Below are 27102 nucleotides of genomic sequence, written 5' to 3' on the forward strand. Positions count from 1 at the left end.
ATAGAATGGACTGGAGAACTCGAGGTGTGGGAGGGGGCGGGGGGTGAAGGGGAGACTGAGACGAAGCGAGAGAGTGGCACAGACATATATATACTACCAACTGTAAAACAGATAGTCAGTGGGAAGTTGTATAACAAAGGGAGTCCAACTCGGGGATGGAAGATGCCTTGGAGGACTGGGGCAGGGAGGGTGGGGGGGATGCGAGGGGAGGGAGTCGGGCTGGGGAGGGAGTGCGGGGATATGTGTGTAGAAGCAGATGATTGAACCTGGTGTACCCCCAAAAAAATAAAAATAAAAATAAAAGTGCTTACCACTCTTTGGCAGGAGGGGAGACAGGTACAGATGTTGACCCCCTTCAGCCCCAAGAAGGCTGGGTGGCTGGAATACCATGCAGTGAGGTCCCATTGCAGCAGTCTTGACTCTTCATCTCAGTGCACTATATAAATATTTTCATTTTCTGTGAGCCATGCTGTGAAAAGTTTGGGAAACACCATATGGTAGCATGGTATCTAGTTAAAGGAAAAAAGTGTTAACCACACACTAAGAAGTGGGAGAGGGCTGAGATTTCCCTGGAGGTCCAGTGGTTAGTATTCCATGCTTCCAATGCAGGGGGCACAGGGTACATCCCTGGTTGCGGAACTAAGATCCCTCATGATGCAGGGTGCCGCCAAAAAATTAAAAAAGAAAAGAAAAACAAAACTTTAAGGGAAAAAAAGAAACTGGGAGAGGGCTGTACTCTGCATCTTCTTTGGGGCTTGGGAACTGCCCCGGGACTGCCTGTTTAAATCTGACCTGGTTGTTCCCCCCGCCTTTTTTTTTTTTTTGACAAGGTCTGGAGCTTTCAGGTGATCTGGCCCTGGCAGGTGCCTGACTGGGGTCAAGGCCTGGTTAGCCTCATTCAGCAGCAGGTGAACGTCAGCTACTTTGCATTGTGTTTTCCTCCTGACTGGCAGCACATTTTTCCTCTCCAACTCTCCTGCTTGAGGCTTGAAGCACGTTTGCTTGGCCCTGTGGACTAAAACTTACATTTAAAACTGGATGCTTAAAGTGATTGTTATATAATCCCACGGTTGCTACCCTTTCTCTAAACTGGTGCTTTCCCCATCTTGTTGGTTCCTTTATTATCAAATCAACACATTCTGACAGGAGCTCAAGAAATTTTGTTTTTTCACAATAGAAATATTAAAGAATTCATCTGTAAAACCACCTAGGCCCAGCACCTTTTTTTTTTTTTTAGCTGTGATTTTTTTTAAGGAATATTCTTTCCTTTCCAGTGTGTTAGCTTACTCAAGCATTGGAGACAGATCCCTGAGATAGTAATAAAAGCTAACCCTCCTGGAGTGCTTCTTGGGTGACCTCTGTTTCACATAGTATGACATCATCCAGTTCTGAGAACCACTCTCTGAGTCCCAATTTTCAGGTGAGAAACCAGAGGCTTCCAAGGGTTGAAAACTTGGAAAACCCCATGGAGCTTCAACAACAAAAAATACACATCGGGCCAAGACATGGTCCATGAGGACGCAGTCTGCGACTTTTGGTGATCACAAGAGTGACCGTGACACTTGGGGAGCCCTTCCACTTGAGGGCCAGGTGGGAGGAAAGCGGGGACCGGGAGCAGCTCCAGAAGGTGGAGGTCGGAGGGCAAGCTGTCAGGAGGCCAAGAAGGCCGGGGATCAGGGACTTTTCTTCTAACCCCAAGGCTGCGAGGTGGACGCAGGCCAAGTAGGAGTTGGAGTGCAAGGGCCTCCCAGGAGGCCACTCCGCCCCCATGGGACAGCTAAGACCCGGACTCGCGAGTCCGCGCTCGCCAGCAGCTCCAGTTGACCCGGGAGCCAGCCACGTGACGCCCGCGCAGCTCCGCCCCTCGCCCCCGCTCCCAAGGTGCTGTGCGCTGGGCGCCAACCGTTGTGCCGGCGGTTGGCGCACCACGTGGTTCTTGTGCCGCCGGGCGTCACGCAACGGAGGGGGGCGGGGCGAAAGCCCGTGCGCGCCGACGACGCCTGCTGCATCCAGGTTGGCGCGCAGCGCTTCGCCTGCGGTTCGCTGTGGTGAGTGGCGGGGGCTGCATGGCCGCGGCCTGGGGGCCGGAGGTGGGCTCGCGGGCTTCGCGGCGCTGACCCGGGGAGGAGGCGCGGCTCCCGCGGAGGCCGGCCCTCCCAGAGACTCCGTTTTCGCCCCCAAAGTTTGTCTGGAGGGAGTAGCGACGTTGAAACCAGGAGCCGGGCGCGGCCGCAGCGGTGTGCGTGTTTCCAGGGCGAGTCCCTCGGGTGGCCGGCGAGGCGCGGGGAAGATGCTCGAGGTCCTGGTGCTGAAGGTGAGCGAGCGCGAAGCCCCGGGCCCGGCAGTTCACCTGCTCACTGTGTAGGGTCCGCCCCGGGGGGGACCCGCAGGAAGGGGTCCCGGATGGGATCCCGGACGCTCTGTCCTGTATTTAGAACCTCAGGGGGAGGGACGAACTCTGACCCCTTCTCCCGGTCGCGGTTCCGCGCTGGATGAAGGCGCCCCCGGTCCGTGGACCTGTTCCTTTCTCCCGACGCAGGTCCTCTCCGGCGGGTCCCCACCCCCGTTGGACAGGGCCATGGGTGACCTGTGTCTCTCCGAACACATGTCCGTCCTGGCTGCACTCGTGGGGACCCGCACGCGCCCCAGGACTCTGGCGGCCACCCCCTCCCCACGGGGGCGCCGCCGGACTAGCGTCCTTGGATCCGGGGGCGCGGCGGGGGTTCGCCCCGAAGGGGGCCTGCAGAGCGACCGGAACAGCTGCAACTTCTCTTTGAGTCAGATGCGTGCTCCTTAATGATGCCGGAGACCGCAAAGGCTTAGTGTGTTCACGGTGTGTACTTGGAGGAAGGAGTTTACAAACCAGAGCAAAGGGGGGTGGGTTTGGGGTATTGGGAAAAGGAAATATAAACAACTTTTTGGAAAAGATCGTACCTCGGTGGGCAGAGGAGAGGCATGATGGCATTACCAAAAAAATCAGCTTTCCTGCTCTTGTTTAATGTAATTTATACCAACAGAGGTTCACAAACGTTTGAAGCAGCTGATTCAGAGGATTTGTTCTGAGAATTTTAGGGTTTTCAGATGCAACTGGCAAGCTCCTCTCTACCACCCTCCCTGAATACAGTAGTGTGATTTCTCCTTTAGAAAGACGACTCTTCCAAGGGGTACGGATACTGCCATGTGCAAATCCATTGGGGCAGAACTTTGGAAGGAGTCGCTGCACTCTCACTGCCTCTAACTTGGGAACCCATTTTTTCTCAGTTGGACCCAGGAACCGTTTTCTCTGCCCCCTCAGCTGTGGTCTGCCCCCACTGCTGGTTCTTACCCTGCTCACACTCAGAGTAAATTTTCTATCCAATATAGGAGTATTTCCCCAAGTGTGGTACCATTGCCAGCTGTAATTTTCCAGATTAATTTAGCTTTTACATTGATAAAATTTATTTCCCCAAGTTTCTACCAACAGATGAATGGATAAGCAACATGTAATATATACATACAATGGAATATTATTCAGCCTTAAAAAGGAAATTCTGATACATGCTACAGCATGGATGAATCTTGAAGGCATCATATTAAGTGAAATAAATCAGTTACAAAAGGACAAATACTGCATGATTCCACTTATATGAGGTTCCTAGAGTAGTCAGATTCATAGAGACAGAAGACAGAATGGTGGTTGCTAGGGGCTGAGGTGGGGGCGATGGGGAGTTACTGTTTAATGGGTGTAGAGTTTCAGTTTTGCCAGATGAAAGAAGTTCTGGAGATGGATGGTGATCATGGAAGCACAACAATATGAATGTAGTTAATGCCACTGAATATGGTTAAGATGTTAAAATTTATGTGTATTTTACCACAATTAAATAAATTTAAGAAATTTTAACAGTTATGTATTTGTAATATATTTTAGAAATAAAAACATAACTAGCATTGCAGACCTGTTAGGATGAGGCTAAGGGAGAAAAAGGTGTTGATTAAAAGTATATACATGTAGGACTTATTAGGTGGTGCAGTGGTTAAGAATCTGCCTGCCAATGCAGGGGGCACAGGTTTGAGCCCTGCCCCAGGAAGATACCACATGCGGGGAAGCAACTAAGCCCGTGCACCACAGCTATTGAGCTTGCATTCTAGAGCCCAATAGCCACAACTATTGAGCCCATGTGCTGCAGCTACTGAAGCCCACGCACCTTAGAGCCCGTGCTTCGCAACAAAAGAAGCCACCACAATGAGGAGCCCACACATCACAATGAAGAGCAGCCCGCGCTCTCTGCAACTAGAGAAAGCCAGTGTGCAGCAGTGAAGATCTGACACAACCAATAAAAAAATAAATCCAGTAAATAAAAAAACAAAAAAACAAACAAAAAAAGTGTATATGTGTAGTTTACTCAGGTAAATGAAGGTAAAGGGAAATAACATGTAGGAAAGATGAGTTACTAATGATGTGAGCTATTTAGTTCTAACATGCTGGATAGCTGATTCTACTTTTACTTGAGTAAAGTATTCAAGTTTGAGTGGTAGAGGTAAGCAGAAGAAAGTGGACCAAAATTTTATATAGATATTATTTTTTTAATAGAAATAACGTAGACATGCAGGGGAAAAAAATGTAAAGCTGATGACTGCAGTGTGGGCAGCATTGCCTTATGGGACTGGTGGGAAGCAGCAGGCCCCAACCTTGGTGTAAGAGGTGGGGGTGGGAGAAATTGTGAGCCAATTCCTGCCTGGTAAAGCACATGGAAGAAATTGCAACTTGAACAACTTGTTCTCCTGGCTGGTAAAACTGAACCCCGCCTCCATTTTTTAGGTTTTAATAGCAGATTTTAAAAATACTGAAACATTCTAGCAACTTCAAATTATCTATGATGCCTTAAAATTTTTTTTAAACTGTTCCCCAACTTGATGTTTTGAAGATTTTCAAACTCAAAAACAAGTTACAAAAACAGTATTGAGAATAACCATATACTCTACATCTAGAGTTGTTAACATTTTGTCATATTTGCATATTTCTTTATAATACATGTATATAATTGTTGACTTCTTTTGCTGAATTGTTTGAGAATTAGTTGTAAACTCTTAATACTTATGCATGTGTTTCCTAAGAAGAAAGACTTTCTCTTACTTGAGAAATGTAACATTGATATACAACACTGTTGTCTAATATATAGTCCATAGTCAAATTTCTCCAGTTGTGCCAGTAATATATTCTATAACTTGTTTTCTCTGATCCAGGATCCAATAAAAAATTATACGTTGCATTTAGTTGTCATGGCCTTTTAGTCTTCTTTTAATTTGGGTCAGTTCTCTGGCTTTGTATCTTTGATGTCGTTGAAATTTATGAAGAGTAAGGGCAGTTGCTTTGATAAATACCCTTCAAGTTGGATTTGTCTGTTTCCTCATTATTGTGTTCAGGTTAAACATTTTTATTAAAAATACTGCAAAGGTGATGCCACTTCCGAGGACAAGAAACTATTTTAAAAAAATCATTCCTTTGATTAAAAATAATTTAAAAATCTAACTTTTTATTAGGAAATATTCTAGACAAAAAGTATAAAAAAATACTATAATCACCTGGACATCTACCACCTAGCTTTGACAGATTTTAACATTTTGCCGTATTTGCCTCATATCTTTTTTTACCCATAAATTACTTGTAATGTAGAATTCTGTGATATTTTGAAAAATGCATAGTTATGTAATCACCACCAAAATCAAAATACAGAACAGTTCCATTACCCCCGCAAATTGTCTTATGGTTCTTTGTAGTCATTTCTTTCTCCCACCTCTAGTTCTTGGTAGCCACTGATTTGTCTTCTGTCCTTATTGGTTTTGCCTTTTCCAGAATGTCATAAAAATAGGACTGTGCATATGGAATCATACAGTAGTATGTAGGCTTTGAGTCTGGCTGCTTTGACTTAACTGTAATGCACTTGTTAGGAGTGAGTAGAATTCCATTGTATGGATACGTGACAATTTATTTATATGGTCACCAGTTGGAGACCATTTGAGTTGTTTCCAGTTTAGGGAGATTATAAATAAAACTGCTAGAAACTTTGCATATAGATTTTTGTGTCAATACAAGTTTTCAATTCGTGGGTAAATCAGTAGGATTACCTGTATTTTTAGTTTTAAGAGAAACTTTTTCAAAGTAACTGTTCCACTTTGCATTTCCATCAGTAGTGCTGTACATCCTCACCAGCAGTTGATATTGTCAGTTTTATACATTTTAGCCATTCTAGTAGGTGTTTACTGGTATCTCACTGTGGTTTTAATTTTAATTTCCCTAATGACAAATGATGTGTTAATCATGTTCCCATGTGCTTGTTTGCCCATCCTTCCGTCTTTTTTGGTCAAGTATCTGTTTAGATCTGTCCATTCTTCTAACTTGGTGGTTTGTTTTCTTATTATTGACTTTGTAGAGTTCTTTATATATACTGGATAAAGTTCTCTGTTGGATATATGATTTGTAAATATTTTCTCCCAGTTTGTGGCTTATCTTTTCTTTCTCTTAACAGTGTCTTTCAAATAGCAGAAGTTTTAAAATTTGGATTAAGTCCAATTTATCAATTTTTGCTTATACGAATTATACTTCTGGTGTTTTATCTAAGAAATCTTTGCATAACCCACAGTCGCAAAGATTTCCCCCCAAGTATTTCTCAAACATTTTTTATAGTCTTATATTTTACATTTAGATAAATGATCCATGTGAATTAATTCTTGTATATGGTGCAGGGAATGGATCAAGGTTCATTTTTTTGCATATATCTAACTGTTCCAGCATCATTTGCTGAAAAAACTATCCTCCTTCAATTGAATTTCCTTTGTGCCTTTATTGAAAATCAGTTGACCACATAAGTGTGACTCTGTTTCTGTTCTGTTGATTTATATACCTATGGTTTCTCCAGTACCACGCAGTTCTGATTACTGCAACTTTATATTGTCTTTTTTTTTTTAAAGAAAGCAGTGTTTATTTTTTTATTTTTTTAAATTTTATTTATTTATTTATTTATTTATTGGCTGCATTGGGTCTTCCTTGCTGCGCATGGGCTTTCTCTAGTTGCGATGAGCAGGGGCTGCTCTTCATTGTGATGTGAGGGTTTCTCATTGTGGTGGCTTCTCTTGTTGTGGAGCACGGGCTCTAGGTGCATGGGCTTCAATAGTTGCGGCATGTGGGCTCAGTAGTTGCGGCTTGCGGGCTCTAGAGTGCAGGCTCGGTAGTTGTGGTGCACGGGCTTAGTTGCTCCACAGCATGTGGGATCTTCCCAGACCAGGGATCAAACTTGTGTCCCCTGCATTGGTAGGCGGATTCTTAACCACTGCACCACCAGGGAAGTCTCTATATTGTCTTAAAATCAGATAGTTTGTTTTCCAACCATGTTGTTCTTTTTCAGAATTATTGGGGCTATTCAAGGTCCTTTGCCTTTCCAATAAGAATTTAATAGTTTGCTGATTTCGGATCTCCTGCTGGAATTGAGTGCTGTTTATAGACCATTTTTGGGAAAATCAAATTCTTAACATTCCATGAACATAGTGTATCTGCATTACAGGCCTTCTTTGATTTATTTCATCAGTGTATTGTACTTTTTAGCATACACATTATTCATTTTTCATTTGATTTATTCCTAAATAATTCCTGCTTTTTGGTGCTGTTGAAAATGGTGCTGTTTTTTAAGTTTAAATTTCCAGTTTTTATTGCTGGACTATAGACATGTTGAATTTATTATATGACCTTGTACCCTGGAACCTTGCTAAAGTCACTTATTAGTTCTAGTATATTTTTTGTAGACTCCTTAGAATTTTCTACGTAGATATTCTTATTGTGAATAGAGACACTTTTCTTTCTTCTTTTCCAATTTTACTGACAATCTTATCTTATTGTACTTACTTATTGTACTTACTTATCTTATTGTACTGACTAGGACCTCTAGCACAATGTCGAGGAGGAGTGGTAAGCACACCACTAATAAATTTTTTATTTTGTTTGTTTCACTTTTTGGTTCTAGAATTACCCTTTTCCATAGGTTTTTTTTTTATATATACCTTCCATTTCTTATGTGAAATTCTCCTTTTTAAAAAACAAACTCACTATAGCCATTTTATCTTTATGTTTTTGAATATTGTATTTATAATAGCTGTTTTAAGTCCTTGCCTGTTTACTTCAACATCTGGGCAGTCTTGAGTTCACTTTCTATTGGCTGTTTCTTGCCTTGGCCATGCAGTGCATTCTCATTTATTTGCTTGTCTAGTGTTGGTCATGCTGCACTGGGGGTTGTGGTGATGGGGAGCCGCTTTGGGAGGCTTGGTTTATGGTTCTTTGGAGACCTCTTGATTTTACCCTTGTTGACAGAACACATTCTCTTTGTCCTGCAACATCGTCTTTACTCCCCAGGCTTGTCACTGCAGGGGATCTGTAGGGAGCCTGAGGTGTTTACTGAGCCTCCTTAACTTGGCAGGACTCCTGCTCCAAACTCTGTTTTCCTGTGATGGATGTCAAAGAGAATCAAAGGTGGACATTGGTTAAAGCACTGAAAACAGATTGTATTCAGTGACTGCTGACATAGTGGAGGAAGCTGAGCTCCATTCCAATTTGTGTAGAGGTGGCAGGATGATTTAAAGGGAGCGTGAGGAGAAGGAGAAGAGGGGCTCCAGTGGAAAATGACAAAGTGTGGGTCAGTGTCGCTGTGATGAGGCAGCTGTGTCTGCTACCTATGGAGTCAGGCTTCTGAATTCCCACAGAGACTGGAGGCTGGGGGCCCTGTCCTTCCAGATGATTACATTTCAAAGGAATGGCTTTCAGGTCCTTGGGAAAGACTACTCCTGAGTGGTAGGAGATACATACACATCCCAGAGGGACCGGAAGGCTCCACAGCTGACGTCTGTTGTAGTAAATACTCTGAGAAAGGGAGGTCAAGGGCCTGTCTCAGGTGTTGGCTGAGACAAAAGTAGTTCTCCCAGCAGCCTTGAACTTTCTCGGGTAGGCATTGTAGAGGGGACACAGCCTTATGCTGTGAGTTTGGGTGGCCTCTTAGTGCAGAGGTTTGGGCAGTCACTCAGTGCCCAGAGTCCTGCAGTTCTCCTGGGCAGAAGCTAGAACTGTACTTCCATCAGCCTCCCCGACTGCAGCTTCTCCCAGGATTTCTTGGAGTCTTACTGTGCAGTTCACATCTGCCAAGGATTTGAGGGGTTTTCCTCTGCAGACTTCAGGACTCTCCCCTCTGAGGCTCAGCATTTCTCCCCTGCATGTACAGCTGCTCTGGCAGCCCCAGGCTCCGTTCTTTGGTTCCTTGAGCCGCAAACAGGCTGGCTTCTGCTTGAGTTATATTCTGCACCCACTGGACTGGGGCTGTTTTCAGGGGGAAAGCTACTTATAAACATGGGTCTCACCAGCCACGTTGCCTCCTGTCAAGGATTGAATCTCCCACCTGCTTCTGGTTACTCTTCAGTGCCTTCAAATTGTCATTTTCTTTTCTTCCAGGGTTTATCATTGTTACTTGCAGGTGGGTTAGTCCATAAGAACTACTCTGCCATTACTGGAATCAGAATGGCCAGCTGTTCTTTTTTCCAACTATTTATGGTAAAAATATTCAAACATTCAGAAAAATAGAAAGAATACTAATGTATTCCTGCCACCTGGTATCTGGAATCCAAAATCTTGGGATGTCATTGCTTTTAGGCCCTTTCAATAGACAGAAAATACAGGACATTTGAAAAATCATGAGCTTTTATTGATATTTTCAGCTCAAATTTAACTTTTCATTTTATATTTGTATCTTTTCTCTAATAATGAAAATCTTGGTTTCTAATAACACTAATAGATAATAAAATACATTCAGAGAAGTCTGACTTTCATCCCTCTTCCTTCTACCCCATCCCTGGCTTCCTCTGTAGGTAATAATCTGTATGTTTTGGGTTTATCTGCCATTTCTTTGCTTTAACATGAGAAGAATGTACACACATTCACATTTCCTTCCCTTTCTTATGAAAGACATAGAATACTGAAAACATTGTTCTGAACTTTGCTTTTGTATTTTATTATGGATATTTTCAAAATACAGGTCGAGGGCATTGATCTCTTGCTTTTTCAGTCACAACACATAATTTTAAATTACGTATTATTGGTTACATGTTTTAGAGTTTTATCTTTACGTCTTTTATCTTTTTTCCAGGTTTTATTGAAGTGTAATAGACATATGACATTGTATAAGTTTAACATATACAAGTGATGATTTGAGGGTCTTTTATCTTCTATCTGACCATTTAAGAGAGAAGTACTGGTCAACAGTTTGTTAGAGCACTTAAATTTGAAACAGTTATTGTGATTCTAACGCTTATTTTATGGTTCCACTTTTAAATCATGCATTGTTTTGTTTGTCTTTTAAAAATTTTACAGATTGAAGATCCAGGTTGCTTCTGGGTTATTATAAAAGGATGTAGTCCCTTTTTAGATCATGAAGTTGACTATCAAAAACTAAATAGTGCCATGAATGACTTCTATAAGAGCATGTGTCAAGATACAGAAATAAAACCACTAATGTTGGAAGAAGGGCAGGTATGTACCTAAATGTGCTTACACAGTGTGTCTTGAAATGCTACTCAAGATGTAGACTATTTTGGCAACTAAGATAATAAAAAAAACTCTTATAGTATTTCAATTGCTAATAATCATTGCCTTGTGTTAGGTTCTTTTGGTTGCGTAAGAGTCGGGCTAGTCATGGGAAGTGGCAGTTGTTGTATCATGTTCACATGGGGCAACAGGAGATGGGGTGCCATCTAAATTCAGGCATGGGGCCATCATCCTGGGGCTGGGAACCAGAGGATTATTCTAGATCCGTCACAGGGACCTTAGCAAAGAGAGCATGGGGGTTTCCAGTCTAGAGCCAGTGCTTCGCTTTTGGTTGTTCATGACTTTGACCAGCTCATGGCGCTTTATTTTCCTTACTCTACATCGTGGCCCCTCCCTTTCCTGCAAGCTCAGCTCCATGCCCATTGTCTGTTTCTCTCTGCAGGTCAGTTATTTCTCAGAAGAGTTTGAATTTTTATAACAGCACGATAGGAAAAGATTTATAAACTCTTTATGAGAAAAATTAGAAATAATTTGAAATCCTCAGCCCACCCCAAATAATCATTAATAACATTATTTTTTCCATGCCATTTACTTGTTGAAGAAATGAAACCAGGCCAGTCGTCCTTTTAAAATATCCCACATTTTGGATAGCCTGATTGCTTTCTTGTAGTGGAGGTGAACTTTTCCCTTCATCCCCTGTCTCTCCTGTGGACTGATACAGATAAAGGTTTGGTTGGATTTAGGGCCACTTTTTTCCCCCCAAGAATGACTAGTGCTGTGAGGTTCCTCTTGTATTGAATTGGGAGAGGATCTCACCTTCAGGGATGCTGAGGTTGGACCCATGCATGCAGATCGCGGCAGCCTGAACCCTCCCTGTGGTGCCCATCAGCTAGTAATGCCATCCGGTGACCACCACTGCCCAAATCAGCTCTTTCATTTACACTTGCAAAACGGTCGTTTTCATGTGGCTTCTGCATTCATGAGCTGGAATTTTTCCATACAGAACGTTCGCTCATCTGTTAGAACTGTTTGGCTTCCTGAAGTAATACAGTTGATACTGGAAAGATGGAAAGATCGCTCAGTTCTTTCCCTTAACAGTTTTCAGCGTAGTGATTTGTGCCTCATTATCTACATTTATAGCTAGAGGTTTGTTTTGTTTCTCTCTCCTTGTCATTATTAAGTACTATATTGAACTCATGGCTTTTAGTGTATTCATCAGTTGTAATCATTTTTCTTGATGCTTCAGTTATCTCATTATTGGCTAGTAGAAGCCCTAGAATATCACCTTTTCAAAGTTGCCTGGCTATGTGAATTATTTACTGCAAAGTTCTTTGACTTAAGCATTAAACAGAAATACCCTCCATCCTTTGGCAGAATTTCCCTTGAATAATTTGTATTTTGAATTATGTGAGGCTCTCAAGAACCCATCCCTTGCAGAATAGATGCCCTATATTTTCCAACTTCTGTTCCTGAGGGCAGGGATCTCCACTGGCTGGCTTCTTCCCTGCTGGGCACAGCTCTCCTCCCTGAGCCACTTTATAAGCCTGTGGTCAGCATATGGTTTGCCTCTGTGTCCTGGCAGTCCACTGGGACAGTCAGAATGCCAAGCACTGTCACTCTAGCAGGGCTGTTTCCCTAAAAGGGGGCTGCAGGTATTTATTCAGTCATTCACTGAGTAGTTTTTGAGGACTTAGTACATGCCAAGCACTGTTGTAGGTGCTGGGAGTATGGCAGTAAACAAAACAACAAAAATCCGGTCATCATGGAGCTGACATCCAGTTGTGGCCGACAGCAAACAAATGTCAGACAGTGGTAAACAGGCACTGCAAGCAGAACTGGGGAGATAAGCCTGGGGTGTGGTTTCATGTTGTCCTGGCACATGATTGACAGTTATTTGTAAGTTTTGTTTTCTGATTTAAGAAGGTAAAGCAATGCATTTTCCTTATTTTACTTTCTAAAACTTGTCCTCAGTTAAGGAGTCAAAATGATTGTAGTAAGAAAACCAATAGGATTTTGGTAGAAATAGGATTCAGGTCACCTGTGCTCTTATTTTCCTGATAAGCAGTGTTTAGCTTGGGGTGATCCAGCCTTTTCTCATCTTTAAGGTAAAAGGTATGAGATGATGTTGAGGGTACCTTTTAGTTCTCTTATCATTGACTAGAGATTTTTAATTTTATTTTAAAAATTTGTATTGGAGTACGATGTTGTGTTAGTTGCAGGTGAACACCACAGTGAATCAGTTATACATATACATATATCCACTCTTTTTTAGATTCTTTCCGCATATAGGTCATTACCAAGTATTGAGTAGAGTTCCCTGTGGTATACAGTAGGTCCTTCTTAGTTATCTATTTTATATATAGTAGTATATATATGTCAATCCCAGTCTTCCAATTTATCCCTCTACACCCCTTACTCCCTGGTAACCATAAGTTTATTTTCTACATCTGTAATTCTATTTCTGTTTTGTAGATAAGTTCATTTGTACCCTTTTTTTGGGATTCCACATATAAGTGATATTATATTATATTTGTCTTTGTCTGACTTCACTCACTATGACAATCTCTAAGTCTTTCCATGTTGCTGCAAATGGCATTATTTCATTCTTTTTTATGGCTGCGTAATATTCCATTGTATATATGTACCACATCTTTTTTATCCATTCCTCTGCTGATGGACATTTAGGTTACTTGCATGTCCTGGCTATTGTAAATAGTAGTGCAGTGAACATTGGGGTGCATATATCTTTTTGAATTATGATTTTCTCCATAAATATGCCCAGGAGTAGGATTGCTGGATCATATGGCAGCTCTGTTTTTAGTTTTTTAAGGAACCTCCATACTGTTCTCTATAGTGGCTGTACCAGTGTATGTTCCCACCAACAGTGTAGGAGGATTTCCTTTTCTCCACACCCTTTCCTGCATTTATTGTTTGTCGACTTTTTCATGATGGCCATTCTCATTGGTGTGAGGTGATACCTCATTGTAGTTTTGATTTGCATTTCTCTAATAGTTAGTGATGTTGAACATCTTTTCATGTGCTTTTTAACTGTCTATATGTTTTCTTTGGAGAAATGTCTATTTAGACCTTCTGCCCACTTTTTGATTGGGTTGTTTTTTTGATACTGAGCAGCATAAGCTGATTGTATATTTTGGAGGTAAATCCCTTGTCGGTTGCTTCATATGCAGATATAATATTTTTCTCCCATTCTGAGGGTTGTGTTTTCATTTTGTTTATGCTTTCCTTTGCTGTGCAAAAGCTTTTGTTTTATTAGGTCCCAATTACTTATTTTCGTTTTTATTTTCATTACTCTAGGAGGTGGTTTGAAAAAGATCTTGCTGCGATTTATGTCAGAGAGTGTTCCGCCTATGTTTTCCTCTAAGAGTTTTATAGTATCCAGCCTTACATTTAGGTTTTTAATCCATTTTGAGTTTATTTTTGTGAATGGTGTTAGGAAGTGTTCTAATTTCATTCTTTTAATGTAGCTGTCCAGTTTCCCCAGCACCGTTTATTGAAGAGACTGTCTTTCCTCCATTGTATAGTCTTGCCTCCTTTGTCAAAGATTAGGTGACCATAGGTGCTTGCGTTTATCTGTGGACTTTCTATCCTGTTCCATTGATCTGTATTTCTGTTTTTGTGCTAGTACCATACTGTCTTGATTACTGTAGGTTTGTAATATAGTCTGAAGTCAGGGAGCCTGATTTCTCCAGCTCTGTTTTTCTTTCTCAAGATTGCTTTGGCTATTCATGGTCTTTTGTGTTTCCATACAAATTGTAAAATTGTTTGTTCTAATTTTGTGAAAAATGCCATTGGTAATTTGATAGGGATTGTGTTGAATCTGTAGATTGCTTTGGGTAGTATAGTCATTTGCACAATATTGATTCTTCCAATCCAAGAACATGGTGTATCTCTCCATCTGTTTGTGTCATCTTTGATTTCTTTCATGAATATCTTATAGTTTTCTGAGTGTGACTAGAGATTTTAACCCTGAAGTTTTCTTTTTATTTTGTAGGTTTGTGTGGTTTATTGTCAGGAACTGAAGTGCTGGTGCAGGGCTGTTATTAAGGCAATTGTGTCTTCAGCAGACAATTACCTTGCAGAGTGTTTCCTTGTGGATTTTGCCAAATACATTCCAGTGAAATCCAAAAAGTACGTACATATGTATTTATTTTGCCTTATGCTCTTTAGGGGACAAATGCCAGTTTTTAAGCAGAGTGTCAGTTTTCAAAGTAAGGAATGAGTGGTCATAAGCTAGAAATTTTTTAGCTTCAGGAAGGGAACACTTGCAGATTCCAATTTTACGAGCAGTGAATGTAGGAGCAGGGGCTCAGGATGAGGACTCAGCAGGTGGCTCCGGCCTTCCTTCCACCTTCCTTCTGCCAAAGGGCAGGTATTCTCGGCCAGCAGCTCACCTGGCCTGGCGTAGCCTATCCCCTGAGGTTGCCAGGTGATGGAATGGGTCCTTCAGGGAGGCCTGGCTACTGGGAGGCAGAGAGAAACCCTTCTTGTTGCCACAGAAGGAACGGTTTGCTGGCACAGCCTCAGATTACAGAGAGCAGAGCGTGTGTCCCTGGTTGTCCTGCTCAACAGAGTTAGGGCGTGACTGTCACAGAAGACGGGGGAACATTCAGAGTGACCCTTGCTGACTCCAGGACCACACGTCACGGTTCCCTAGAAAACAGTCAGCAAGTCATTGTTGGTGTTTGTGGTAATTTTTTCATGATTTCCTGTCCCAGAGTCAGAGGATATCAGTTTAATAAATAATAAATAAATAAACATGAGGACCCTTCTTCCGAAAGAGAAAGAGCTCCCAGCTGCAGGGGAGGTGGGCGCTCTGACGGGGAGTCTGTGTTGGGGGGCTGCTCCCTCAGCGGGGACTGGCAGGTCTTCACGGAAAAGGAGAAGATGCCTTTCCAGCTTGTGGGTCTGCACCTTTATAACCGTAATGGTTATTAAAAATAACATCGTATTTAACTGTTTGGTAGAGATTTCCTCTTAGTATTGGAGTTTTAAGTTTAATTTGTTTGGGGCAAGAGAATCGTATGATTAGAGCAAGGAGGCCTGGAGGGGTGGTGAGTGCAGCCGCGTTTTCTAAACTGTCTCTGAGACTGAGGCGGCCAGACTGCCCACACAAGGCCCCTGAGAACCTGCTGATGTCAAAACCGTATGTTCAAGTGTTCTGTCGTTCGCCGGAAGGGAAAGGAAAGAAAAATGCTGAACAACTTACCTATCAAACCTTAGTCCATCAGCTTTTTTGTGCAAAGTTGACCAATACTAACTCTTAAAATGTCTCTGTACGTACAGAAATTTCAAGGTAATTCTGGTCATGTATTGAAATCGATATTTTAAAATCTTAAATAGAATTTGCTTCCACATTTGTTCATTATTACCCAGTGTTTCTCAGTCTGAGACAGTGTTTTTCTAATCCCTCCCTGCCCCCATGCCATGAAATTTTAGTGCCAAAGATTAATGAGTATCTTTTATGCACTGTATGTATATCTGTGCTTTATACATAAAAAAGTAAGATTTTTCTCTGCTTCCAAGAACCAGTTTTCACCTTGTTGAGTAGATGTCTCCAAGCACTTGCTGCTGTTGGTGGCTATAATAGAAACAGAAAAAATCAGGTTTTGTGTGTTTTATGTTACATATTTTAATTATATAGGTGTACTTCAAATAAATCTATTATATATAATTTTTCTTCATCACGGAACTTTTTCTCTTTCACTGTTAAGCATCCGAGTTGCAGTAGAAAGTTTTATGAAGCTTCCCTACAGAGCAAAAAAATTCAGACTGTACTGCACAAAACCTGTCACATTGCATGTTGACTTCTGTGAAGACAGTGCTGAGATTGTGTAAGTACAGCTTCTAACATATACTGAATCATTAGTAAAAGTCTTAAATTGAGCGTATGATGTTTATGTGAAATCAGATTCTCTTGGGAAGTGCTAAGCGATTTCATAGTTCTCTTTTGTCCTTCAGGAGGTGTCTTCCGAGTCAGTGTGTCAAACCTGGCTGTGCAGCCCCATCTCTAGAGACTGCAGTGTGAGGGGGTTTAGAGTAAGGCCCGAGCTCTGTGCTGTTTGTCTGTGCTGTTTGGCTTTTTTTTTTTTTTTTTTTTTTGGCACACGGGCTTAGTTGCTCTGCGGCATGTGGGATCTTCCTGGAGCTGGGATCGAACCCGTGACCTCTGCATTGGCAGGCGGATTCTTAACCACTGCGCCACCTAGGAAGCCCCTGTTTGGCTTTTTAACTTACAAAAAGGGATAAATTAAGTGTAAAGAGAAACGTTAATACATCAGACCATGGGGCATTAAAAAAAAGTCATGTCATCCTTCTCCAGTCCCATTTCCTCCCTCCCTCCCTCCTGGAAGGCCTCTGTGACCTGTTCAGGTGCTGACCTTGCAGACCTTTTTCAGCGCTTTTATACATATTCACATGCATGGAGCTTTTAATGAAAATTAGAACACACTGTCTTATTGGCAAATTTAACTTAAGAATGTATGTTGAAGCCCTTTGCCAATACACATATTCCCTTCTACTTTCAGTCTTTCTCCTGGGTGAATATGGTTGGCATACTTGCTGTCTTTGACCATTCCTCTCTTGATAGCCGGCTAGATTGTTACCAAACCACTTTGTACTGTACATTCTCTTAAGAATATAGATAAATCGAAATAAAACATAGAGATGTATACATGCACGCATGCACATATGTACACATGTATCTCACACACACACACACACACACACACACACACTGCTATCTAACAATAGCAGTGTGTGTGTGTGCGTGTGTGTGTGTGTGTGTTTGTATAGGTTGGGTCCCTGCACTGGGCAATGCTGTGTCAGGGTTATGACTGTGATATTTGCTGACTTGAATGAGCACCACCTGAGGTCCTGGGGGCAGCCCCATCCTCCCTTCTGGTATTCTGCCTTCCCTCCCCCTCCAGCACCGTGGCTTTGTGGGAGAAAAAGCTGTGGGAAGCAGCACAATTCTGATTCAACTTGCATGTCCTGGTGATGTTGCATTCTAAGTCTCTCTGAACTTGGAAGCTGCCTCTCTTTATGGATGCTTTTGCGAGGTCTGTGGAGACACTCTTATCTCCACTCCCCCAGCCCTCATCACCTGCAATCGCCTTGGGATGATGAGTGTATCGCTCTTGTGGCTGCCTTGGAATCCACGCTAATAAGACGCTAAGCTGCTGGTCTCTGCAGAGGCTGCTTCGTTCCTCCAGGCTGCCCAGCAACGCCTGCCTCCTCCCCATCCCTCTTTCAGAGCAGCCAGCAGCTTCCCTCCAGCTGTCCATGCCCAACTCTTCCTCAGAGGCAGTCCCCCTGTCTTTCTCACACCCCCTCTGCATGACCCCCTTTCCAGCGCCACCACAGTGTTCCCCAGGAGCCTTCCCAGTCTTTGACACACCCAACTCTAGGAGACCCTCAGTGTAGGTGAAGAAGGGCTTCAAGTGAGTGATCTCAGGGGGTTTTGATCACCTTCTTTGATAGTGGTGCTTTTGTGTTTGTGCCTCATCTAGAATGTCTTTCTTAATATGTGTATTACAGTGTTTATTAAATTTCCCTTCAAAAGGACGAGCAATTTATACTCCCACCATCAGGAGGTGTAGAAAGTGCTGCTTTCCCTACACAACATAGAATATCATCAGGCTTTTCAATTTTTGCTTATTTGCTGGACAGTGGTATTTTAAGTTGTGTTTTTCTGACTTGTAAAGTTGGGTATCTCTCTACATAGTTATCATGTGTGTGTGTGTTGAGAGAGAGACACACACAGGCACACAGACTAACTGATTAATCCATGAGAGACTTGTTGATTTACTTGTTTATAGACTGTATTGATTTTTCTCTTGGGCCTTTTCCTTATTAGGAATCTACTAAATTTTGTTAAAAAGCCAAAAGCTTATTAGGTAATTTTTTGTATAGCAAGGTTTTAGAACCACTGTATTTATTTGTTTGTTTGTTTATACCACCCTTTGGAAACCCTTTGTGATTCTCGTGAGGTAATGTGCTTAGTATCTTAGTAAAAATAGAAATAATGGGGCAAAGTGCTTTATATATGTTACCTCATTTGATCTTTGAAACAACCCTTGGAGGATGGTGGTGGCATCTGTGATAAGTAAAACCAGTGGAGAAACATAAAACATATCATTATAACCTTACTTTATTTTATTTTTGTTCCATGTGTTCAAATGCTGGTTTTTTCATGATCTGCCACTGCCTATAGCTTCTCCTGTGATTTTCTTTCCAAAACATAGTATGACTCTGACTCCAGTTTGTGAGAGTGTGTGTGTGTGTATGTGTGTGAGAGTGCGTGTGTGTCTTAACACACCACCAAGCAATTAATGCAGTCTAACCTTAGGTAGCATCAGATCCCATGGCTTAAGAGCTCAATCCTACAAGACTCCCCCTCAGCCCCCCCAACTTCAGATGCCAGTTTCAAGTCTGGGTCACCACCTGTGTTTCTGACTGGGATGGCTGTAAATGAGAGGTTCCCTCCTCGGGTTTGATTAATTTGCTAAATGGCTCACAGAACTCAGAGAAACGTTTTACTTACTAGATCACCAGTTTATTATAAAAGATGTAACTCAGGAGCAGCTAAGATGGAAGAGATGCAGGGCAAGGTCTGGGGAAAGGAGCTTCCTTCCCTCTCCAGGCACACCTGTCGTCCCACATCTCCACGTGTTCACCAGCCCAGAAGCTCCCAATCTAGTCCATTTTTGGTGTACTTGGAGGCTTCATTACCTAGCCATGATTGATTAAATCATTGGCCATTGGCAATTGATTCAACTTCCAACCCCTTTCCCCTCCCCAAGGTCAGGGGGGTCGGACTGAAAGTTACAACCCTCTATTCACAAGGCTGGTTCCCCTGGCAACCAGCCCCCATCCCTAAGTTACCCAGGTGCTTTCCACTCATCATCTCATTGAAACACCAAAAGACACCTTTATCACCTCACCACTGAGCTCTGTGCCAGAAGCAGGGACAATGATCAAATATATATTTCTTATCATAAGTCAGTATCACACATAGGAAAGGACAAGATGAGAGGGAGAAATGGGACCCAGTGAAAGGGTTACCATGAGACAGTAGTGGCTGGGTTTCCCACAGCCACTCTCAGAAGGTTGCTTTACCCAACACATATGGAGCCCTCGCTCTGTGCCAGCCTGAGCTCAGGTCCCTGCCCCGGGAAGCTGGCGTTCTGGCTGTGGAGACAGATGCCACAGGTAATGGGACGTGGTGTTGGGACAGATGATGCCATGGAGGTGGGCACAGTTGCTCAGGAAGCCCCAGGAAGGGCCCATTCTCAGCGAATCTCTGCACTGGTGCAGGCAGCAGTGGGAGAGAGCCTGCTGCGGGGTGCAGCTGGGATCATCACCCCCAGGCCAGAGCCAGGCTCCCCTTTACCTGCATCGTATGTTCAATGTGTAATATCAGAAGCATCCAGTGTATAACTTACTAAATGATGTTAGCGTACTGGCCTCAGCTTTTTATTTAATGAAGTTGTCTCTGTTCTCTGTTCCAGACCTGCCAAGAAGTGGGACAGTGCAGCTATTCAGTACTTTCAGAATATCCTAAAAGGTAAGGCAAGTGCATGGTCACTGCAGCCTGCTTCAAACTGACACCTGTTGGTTAGGGGGCTTGAGATGTGCGTGCTTAGCTGTTTGACCCCCTTCATGGGGTTCACAAGTTACCTGGAGCTTCTTCTACCCCAAGTGTCATGATGACTCTGCACCCCTGGAATTTTGGGGGTGGATGTGGGCATCAGTAACTGACAGGTGAAATCAGGAAAGAACTGTGTGGGTGGGGGACCCACAATAATAATGTGGGTCAATAATAATGCCTGTCTCTTAGTCTGCACAGAAGCTGCAGCACTGCAAAGTAAATTCACATGCATTTCATTGAACCAACAATTGATGAGAAGCCTGACTAATTTTTTTAGCGAGCAAGGGATAGTAAGTGGATATTTACAGTGTGATCACCATCATTGCTAATAAAGATGTGTAGAATATCTCAGCACCTGTTTAGGGTGCTCTTTTTATTTTATATTGTTGGCTGTAAAATAGACTGTCATTTATGGCACCTGTCCTAACCCCTGGCAGTCTGAGCCAAATAACTGTGTTGAACTCCAGGCCTATTCTGAGGAGTAGTGGGTGTGCATTACCTGGGGTGCTGCCTGATGCCAGCTGGGGGCCTGGCCCCTGTCTTCCACTGCCCCACTGTCCAGGTAAAGGAGCAACCAGAGGTGTTGCACCTGGGAGAAATGGGAGGGAGGGGGCGCCTCTACTTTTGTAGTTTGGGCCCTCGTGAGCCCACAGGGGGCCTGGGAGACACAGGTTTGGAGGAGGCAGAGTGCTTGGTTGAATACTTCAGCCTCCTCACCTGTAAAATGATAACAGTGCTTACCTCAAAGTGTTGCGGTAAGCGTGAAATGAAATACGTTTGGAAAGGATGGAGCAGAGTGCCTGTTGGTGCCCATACGTGGAGCCCTCTTTGGGGCATTTGAAGGGGTGGAATGGACTCAGGTAAAAGGCTGTGACTGAGCATGTGGGTTTTGGAGTCACTGGAAAAGAAGAGAAGGGGACCAGAACTGTGCTCGAGGCACTGTCACAGGGTGGCAGGAGGAGGGTGAGGGGAGCTGAGGGGGACAGAGGACCCATGGCTGACTCCGTGCCGGGAGAGCCTTCACCTTTCCCACGGGCAGACCCCTTCTGCGGGAGGAAGCTGTTGAACCTTGTGACACTGGGTAATCGTGAATGGTTAGCAGAGATTCATAGGTGAGAAATAGTTATAGTTGTTTCAAGGATACTTTTTTTTTTTTGGCCGCGAGGTGTGGCATGTGAGATGTTAGTTCCCCAACCAGGGATGGAATCCATGCCCCCTGCAGTGGAAGCTGGGAGTCTTAACCACTGGACCTCCAGAGAAGTCCCTCAAGCATGTTTTTAATATCAGCTGCTTTATGTTTTGATTGATGCTGCTTAGCAGCTACCCAGGTGGAAGCCAAATTGTGTGCTGTGAAAGAAGATACTTTTGAGGTTTACCTTTATGTAACTGTAAGAAATGAAAAGGTAAGTGAAAGAAATGTATTTTTAAAACATTTTATTATGATTAAAAATGCTTATTTTAATAAAACAATACACACCATGGAAAACAATGTCATTCACACAGCATATACATTTCCTTCATCTTTCAAGGTCTGGCTTAGATCAGAAGTTATCCAGGACTGTTTTTCTGCTTTTAATTACTTTAAAAAATTACTTTAGTATTTTATTTAGATATCACTTTATTTAGTAACAGATGAGAAATTATTCCTATAGTGATGAGTATGAAATGTTATTTTCTTATGAGAGGGCATAATTTTCTAGAATACACACATTTGATGTGGTTTTAGTTCCTTGCTTTTTTCCTCCCATAATTTTCTCATTGTATGTAATATGTGCTCATTGTAAAGAATTCAGATAACATAAGTAGAGAGAAAGTGGGCGTCACATGTGAGCCCCCTCTTCCCTCCGCCCAGTTACTAGCTGTTCACTTTTGGCTGGCCGCCCTTCATGAAGGGTGGCACGAAGATGCAGCAGCTCTGTGCCTTGTGTGGAGGTGGATGGAGATGCAGATCAAGGGCTGCTCAGGGCCCACAGGGGGCATCTAAACCCTGAATTTATTTTAAAACTTTATTTTGGAACAATTTTACACTTACAGACAAGATGCCAAAGTAGTGCAGAGATTTTTGTATGTGCTTTACCTGGGTTCCCCTACCATTAATCATACAGACAAATAGTATAGTGATTAAAACCAGAAAATGTACACTGATCAAATACAGCTTTAAAAGATCTACAGACCTTGTTTGAATTTTGCCAGTTTCCCCACTAATTTTCTCTCTCTGGTCTCAGATGTGATCCGGGATCCCACATTGCATCTGACTGTCAGGTCTCCTTAGTCTGCTCCAATCTGGGACAGCTGTCTTTCTTTCTTTTTTAAGACCTTGACACTTCTGAAGAGTACTGGCTGGTTACTTTGTAGAATGTTGCTCAATTTGGCTTTATTTGATGTTTTCTCATGATTAGCTTGAGGTGTTGGCATGCTTTTAGGAAAAATGCTACGGAAGTGATTCCCTTCTCAGGGCATCATAGCGAGGGTCATGATGTTGATATGTCTTATTACTAGTCATCTTAACCTTGATCATGTGGTTAATGTAGTGTCTGCTAGGTTTTTCCTCAACAGAGTTACTGTGTATTCCTTTTTGAAATTATTAAGTGTCTTATGGCGAGATACTTTGAGACTGTGCAGATGTCCACCAATGATCCTTGTCTGCAAACTTATTTCTGTGGGGTTTGCCCATTTCCATTATGCCTTCTACATTTTTAACTGGAATCTGTGAGGAAGAACTGACCCTTCTTCCCCATTTATTAACTGATTCAGTAATTTACCTTAGTATATAACCTTTTTGGATTTTTATTTTACTCTGGGATAATAATCCACTATTATCATTATTTTCTTGCTCAGATTGTTGCATATTTAGTTGTTAGAAGCTTCTTCAAAGTGGCTGATGTGTCCTTTCTTTGTGCCCCATCATTGTTGAAAACTCCTACTTTCTGGTACCACAAGATGCTCCAGGCTAATTTTGTCATTTTCCAGACTCAGCCCTAGAATCAACCACTTCTCCAAGGAGTTGTTCCTTTCATTGAAGAATGGTCTTCAGATGTCAAGATTAGGGCACTAGGAGTGCTCATTACTGGGGTGTCATAGATTGCAGGCCTTCTTAGCAGACTGATAGGGAAGACATGTATGTATGCTAACCCACACACACAAATGTCTACATTTATTCTTAGATCTATCCATCTGTACATATATTAAGAGCTCTGGTACCTCTAATTTCAGTCCAGTGCTGCAGGGTTCATTCTAGCCTTCCCCGTCCTCATTCTTTTTTTTTTTTTCCGTCCTCATTCTTAACATCCGTCTCTGACAGTAAGAAACCTGCGTTAGTTACATATAGTTACCTGATTAATCCCAGTGTTCACATAGAGTAATTTCAGAATTGTTAACCCACATTCCTGTGAAAAAGAAATTTGTCTTTAGCCTTAGAGCATGAAGCCCTGGATGCAAAGTTACGTAGGTTAGTTCTTTTCTTCCCTACCTGCTTCAGTGCAGTTATGTTATTCATTTGTAATAAGGTTCATTTGTTGCTCTTTGTATTGCATTTTGGGTTCCCTCACATCCTTGCTGATTTTGCCTGTGACTTTTCATTGCTTATTTTACAACTTGGTAAAAATGCCAAAATGTTGGCTATAGGACCCTGTATGTCTTCTTTGGAAAAATGTCCATTCAGATCCTCAGCCCATTTTTAAATTGGATTATTTGGGGGGTTGTTTATTTGTCGCTTTGTTGTTGTATGAGTTCTTTATGTATTTTGGACATTAACCCCTTATCAGATAAATGACTTACAGATATTTTCTCTTATTAAGAATCTTTTCATTTTGTTGGTGCTTTCCTTTGCTGTGCAGAAGCTTTTTAGTTTGATGTAGTCCCACTGGTTTATTTTCGCTTCTGCTGCCTTTGCTTTTGGTGTCAAATCCAAAAAATCATCTCCAAGACCAGTGTCAAGGAGCTTACCACCTATGTTTTCTTCTAGGAGTTTTATGGTTTCAGATCTTATATTCAAGTCTTTAATCCATTTTGAGTTTGTTTTTGTATATAGTGTAAGAAAGTGGTCCAGTTTCATTCTTCATGTGGCTGTCCAGTTTTCCTAACATTGTTTATTGAAGAGACTATCATTTCCTCGTTATATACTCTTGGCTCCTTTTTTGTAATTTAATTGACCTTAAATGTGTGGGTTTATTTCTGGGCTGTCTATTCTGTTCCATTGATCTATGTGTGTGTGTTTTTATGCCAACACCATACTATTTTGATTACTATCTTTTGCCTATTTTAAAATTGATTTTGTTTTCTTTCTGTTGAGTTTTGAGAGTTTTGCTTATACATGTCCACCTGGATATGGTATTTTAAAATATTTTCTCCTTTTCTGTGCATAAAATATTTTCTTTTCAGTATCTTTTGGAAAGCAGAAATTTAAAATTTTGATAAAGTCTAATTTTTTTTTTTTATGATTTTGTTTCGTCTTCACCCTCCTCCCAGATCTTTGCCTGGCAAAGTCATGTTAGCTCTCAAGTACTTTCGAGTAGATGTTTTTAAGATTTCATACTGTTTCTGTTTTTCTTATTAGGAAGGTTGGTCAGAAGTATCTAGTTCACCGTTACTACAGCAGAAGTCAAGAGATCAATTTCTATCAAATTATGTCCTATAAAATAAATTTTTCTGAAGATTGAAGTTTTCTGTTACGGTTGGCATATTTTCTGAACCGCCACCTGCCTGTGTTTGTCCTATTCACAACATGTTTGAAATTGTACAGGTTTGTGTTAATGACGATCTGGTTGCAAAGAACTTCGCGTGTTATGTGTCACCCTCGGAGAGCAAAAGCCTTGATTCCTCAGAGAAACCAAGATTGAGTATGAAGTCAGCATCCTTTTCCAGTAAACTCAATCCAGCACTTACTCTTTGGCCAATGTTCTTGCAAGGAAAAGATTCTCAAGGGATGGAAAGTGAGTGGATTTCACCAATATATGTTTCCCTTAACCTGTCTTATTTATAGGAATCTTAGTGTATTGATATAAATTGTTGTACAGACTTTTCCCCATATGGAGGCAGAGACTTCGATTCTGAATTTAATATTTTAATTTTAATCCTAGTGAGTTTGTGACAAGTTTTGAGGTTCTAAAAGAGCTGCTGCAGTTTGTTTTTATGAGAGCAGGAAAAAAAAACTATTGTCAGTTTCTTATTAACATGGAGTTGTATTTTCAGAAGTCCATATGTTTGTAATTTAAAGGTATTATCAAAATAAGGTTTTGTTTACTATTTTAGATACTTTGAAAAATAGCCATTTATTAGCATTGAGAGTATGAGAAGAGTTAGTCATGGACAATGGAAACAACTTTAAATGTTTCTCTCTACATCCACTTTTGTATCTTGGGTTTTATTTCATGCTTTAATCCTGAAATGTATTATTTCTCTCAGAGTCAAGTGGTTTAACTTTTCTGGCGAAGTCTCTCCAGCATCCGTGGCCCAAGGGTGTCGGTGACCTCAGGACACCCACGAGGATCCTGGGTGAGTTCTCCTCTCTTGCTCCATTTCATAGGCAGTGTAAAAGAACACTCTTAACTATCCAAAGATTGTGATTCTCTCTCTTTTCCCCTTAATTTAATGGAACAAATTTATGATGTAGATGCTGACAAAGATAATTTGCCTTGCAGTCCATAGGATTTTACCATAATGTAAAGACATAACAAGCACTTGTTCATTTGCAGGAGTGACTTATTCCAGCCCAGCCATAGGCCAGTGATTATTATTTGTCCTCAGAATACCCACGTGGGTTTATGGTTAATTTTTATTTTAAGCAATAGGATACATAAAAATAAGAAAGAGACATTTATGAAATCAGAACTATCCAGCCTCTAATTCCATGTCTGCAACATATTTGATGAATTGGATTTGTTGGACAAGGGTGAAACATGCTGGCCACTGATGCTTGGCTCACTGCTTTGGTGGTTCCTCTGTGATTACCCTTACATCGGGTGTATGTATACCTATAGACATTTCGTATATATCTGTAGTAAACCTCAAGTAAACTAAAGCTTTAGTCAACTAAAATATTCCCTGCACTTTAAATTAGTTGAAATTACCTTGGTAGTGTTATTCTCCATAGAAAAATACAGGTGATCAATTTTTAAAAGCCTGTCACCTTTGATGTACCTACTTATTAAAATTTCAGTCTTTTCCCAAAGTTTTCCAGATGTGAGGGTGTGTCTTACAGAAATGGAATCTTACTGTACAGATCTCTCTGTAGTGTTTTTCACTTCTTTCTAGGTCATATGCATCCAGTATAATGTGGTTTAAGCATATGGGCTCTGATGTCAGACTCTGTCAGTCCACTCCCTCCTCTGTGGCACTAGAAGGCGTTACTCCCTCCTGCTGAGTTGGTCAGATGGGCTGTCTGTGCAGATTTTGTGTGGCAGACACTGGCACATGTAGCCCCACCCATATTCTTATGTGCCCTCCTGTAGGGGTCCCAGTTGGAAATTCCTGCTGAAAGGAGCCCGTTACTAATGTGAATGTGTTAATTCCATCTGTGTTTCACCTGTTTCCATGGGCTCAAGAAAAATACCAGGCATCTAGATTGTGTTTAACCACTACACAGTTTTCCATTGTATAGACTCTGTTATTATTTCAGGTAACCCCAGATTGCTGGGCAATAGTTGGTTCCGACTTTACTTTTTAAAATTTATTTATTTTTAATATTTATTTATTACTTATTTGGTTGCGTCAGGTCTTAGTTGTGTCTCGCCAGCTCCTTAGTTGTGGCATGTGAACTCTTAGTTGCAGCATGCATGTGGGATCTAGTTCCCCGACCAGGCCCCCTGCATTGCGAGTGCAGAGTCTTAACCACTGCATCACCAGCGAAGTCCCCCTACTTTTCTTTATTACAATCAGT

At 41.9% G+C, this 27102-nt stretch overlaps 1 protein-coding gene across 1 annotated transcript in view; it reads left to right on the forward strand.

The window, feature by feature from the left end:
- Window positions 1–1973: 1973 nt before the first annotated feature.
- TDRD12 (tudor domain containing 12) overlaps window positions 1974–27102 on the forward strand; it is a 74385-nt gene continuing 49256 nt past the window's right edge. The window contains exons 1-9 of the mRNA XM_057712953.1: window positions 1974–2048; window positions 2184–2314; window positions 10382–10540; window positions 14568–14704; window positions 16288–16407; window positions 20086–20141; window positions 21543–21628; window positions 24967–25156; window positions 25629–25718. Coding sequence (XP_057568936.1) covers window positions 2291–2314; window positions 10382–10540; window positions 14568–14704; window positions 16288–16407; window positions 20086–20141; window positions 21543–21628; window positions 24967–25156; window positions 25629–25718 — 862 coding nt within the window. The 5' untranslated portion in view covers window positions 1974–2048; window positions 2184–2290. The remainder of the gene's footprint in view (window positions 2049–2183; window positions 2315–10381; window positions 10541–14567; window positions 14705–16287; window positions 16408–20085; window positions 20142–21542; window positions 21629–24966; window positions 25157–25628; window positions 25719–27102) is intronic.

Source organism: Hippopotamus amphibius, chromosome 16 (genome assembly GCF_030028045.1).
Source record: "Hippopotamus amphibius kiboko isolate mHipAmp2 chromosome 16, mHipAmp2.hap2, whole genome shotgun sequence".
NCBI lineage: Eukaryota > Metazoa > Chordata > Mammalia > Artiodactyla > Hippopotamidae > Hippopotamus > Hippopotamus amphibius.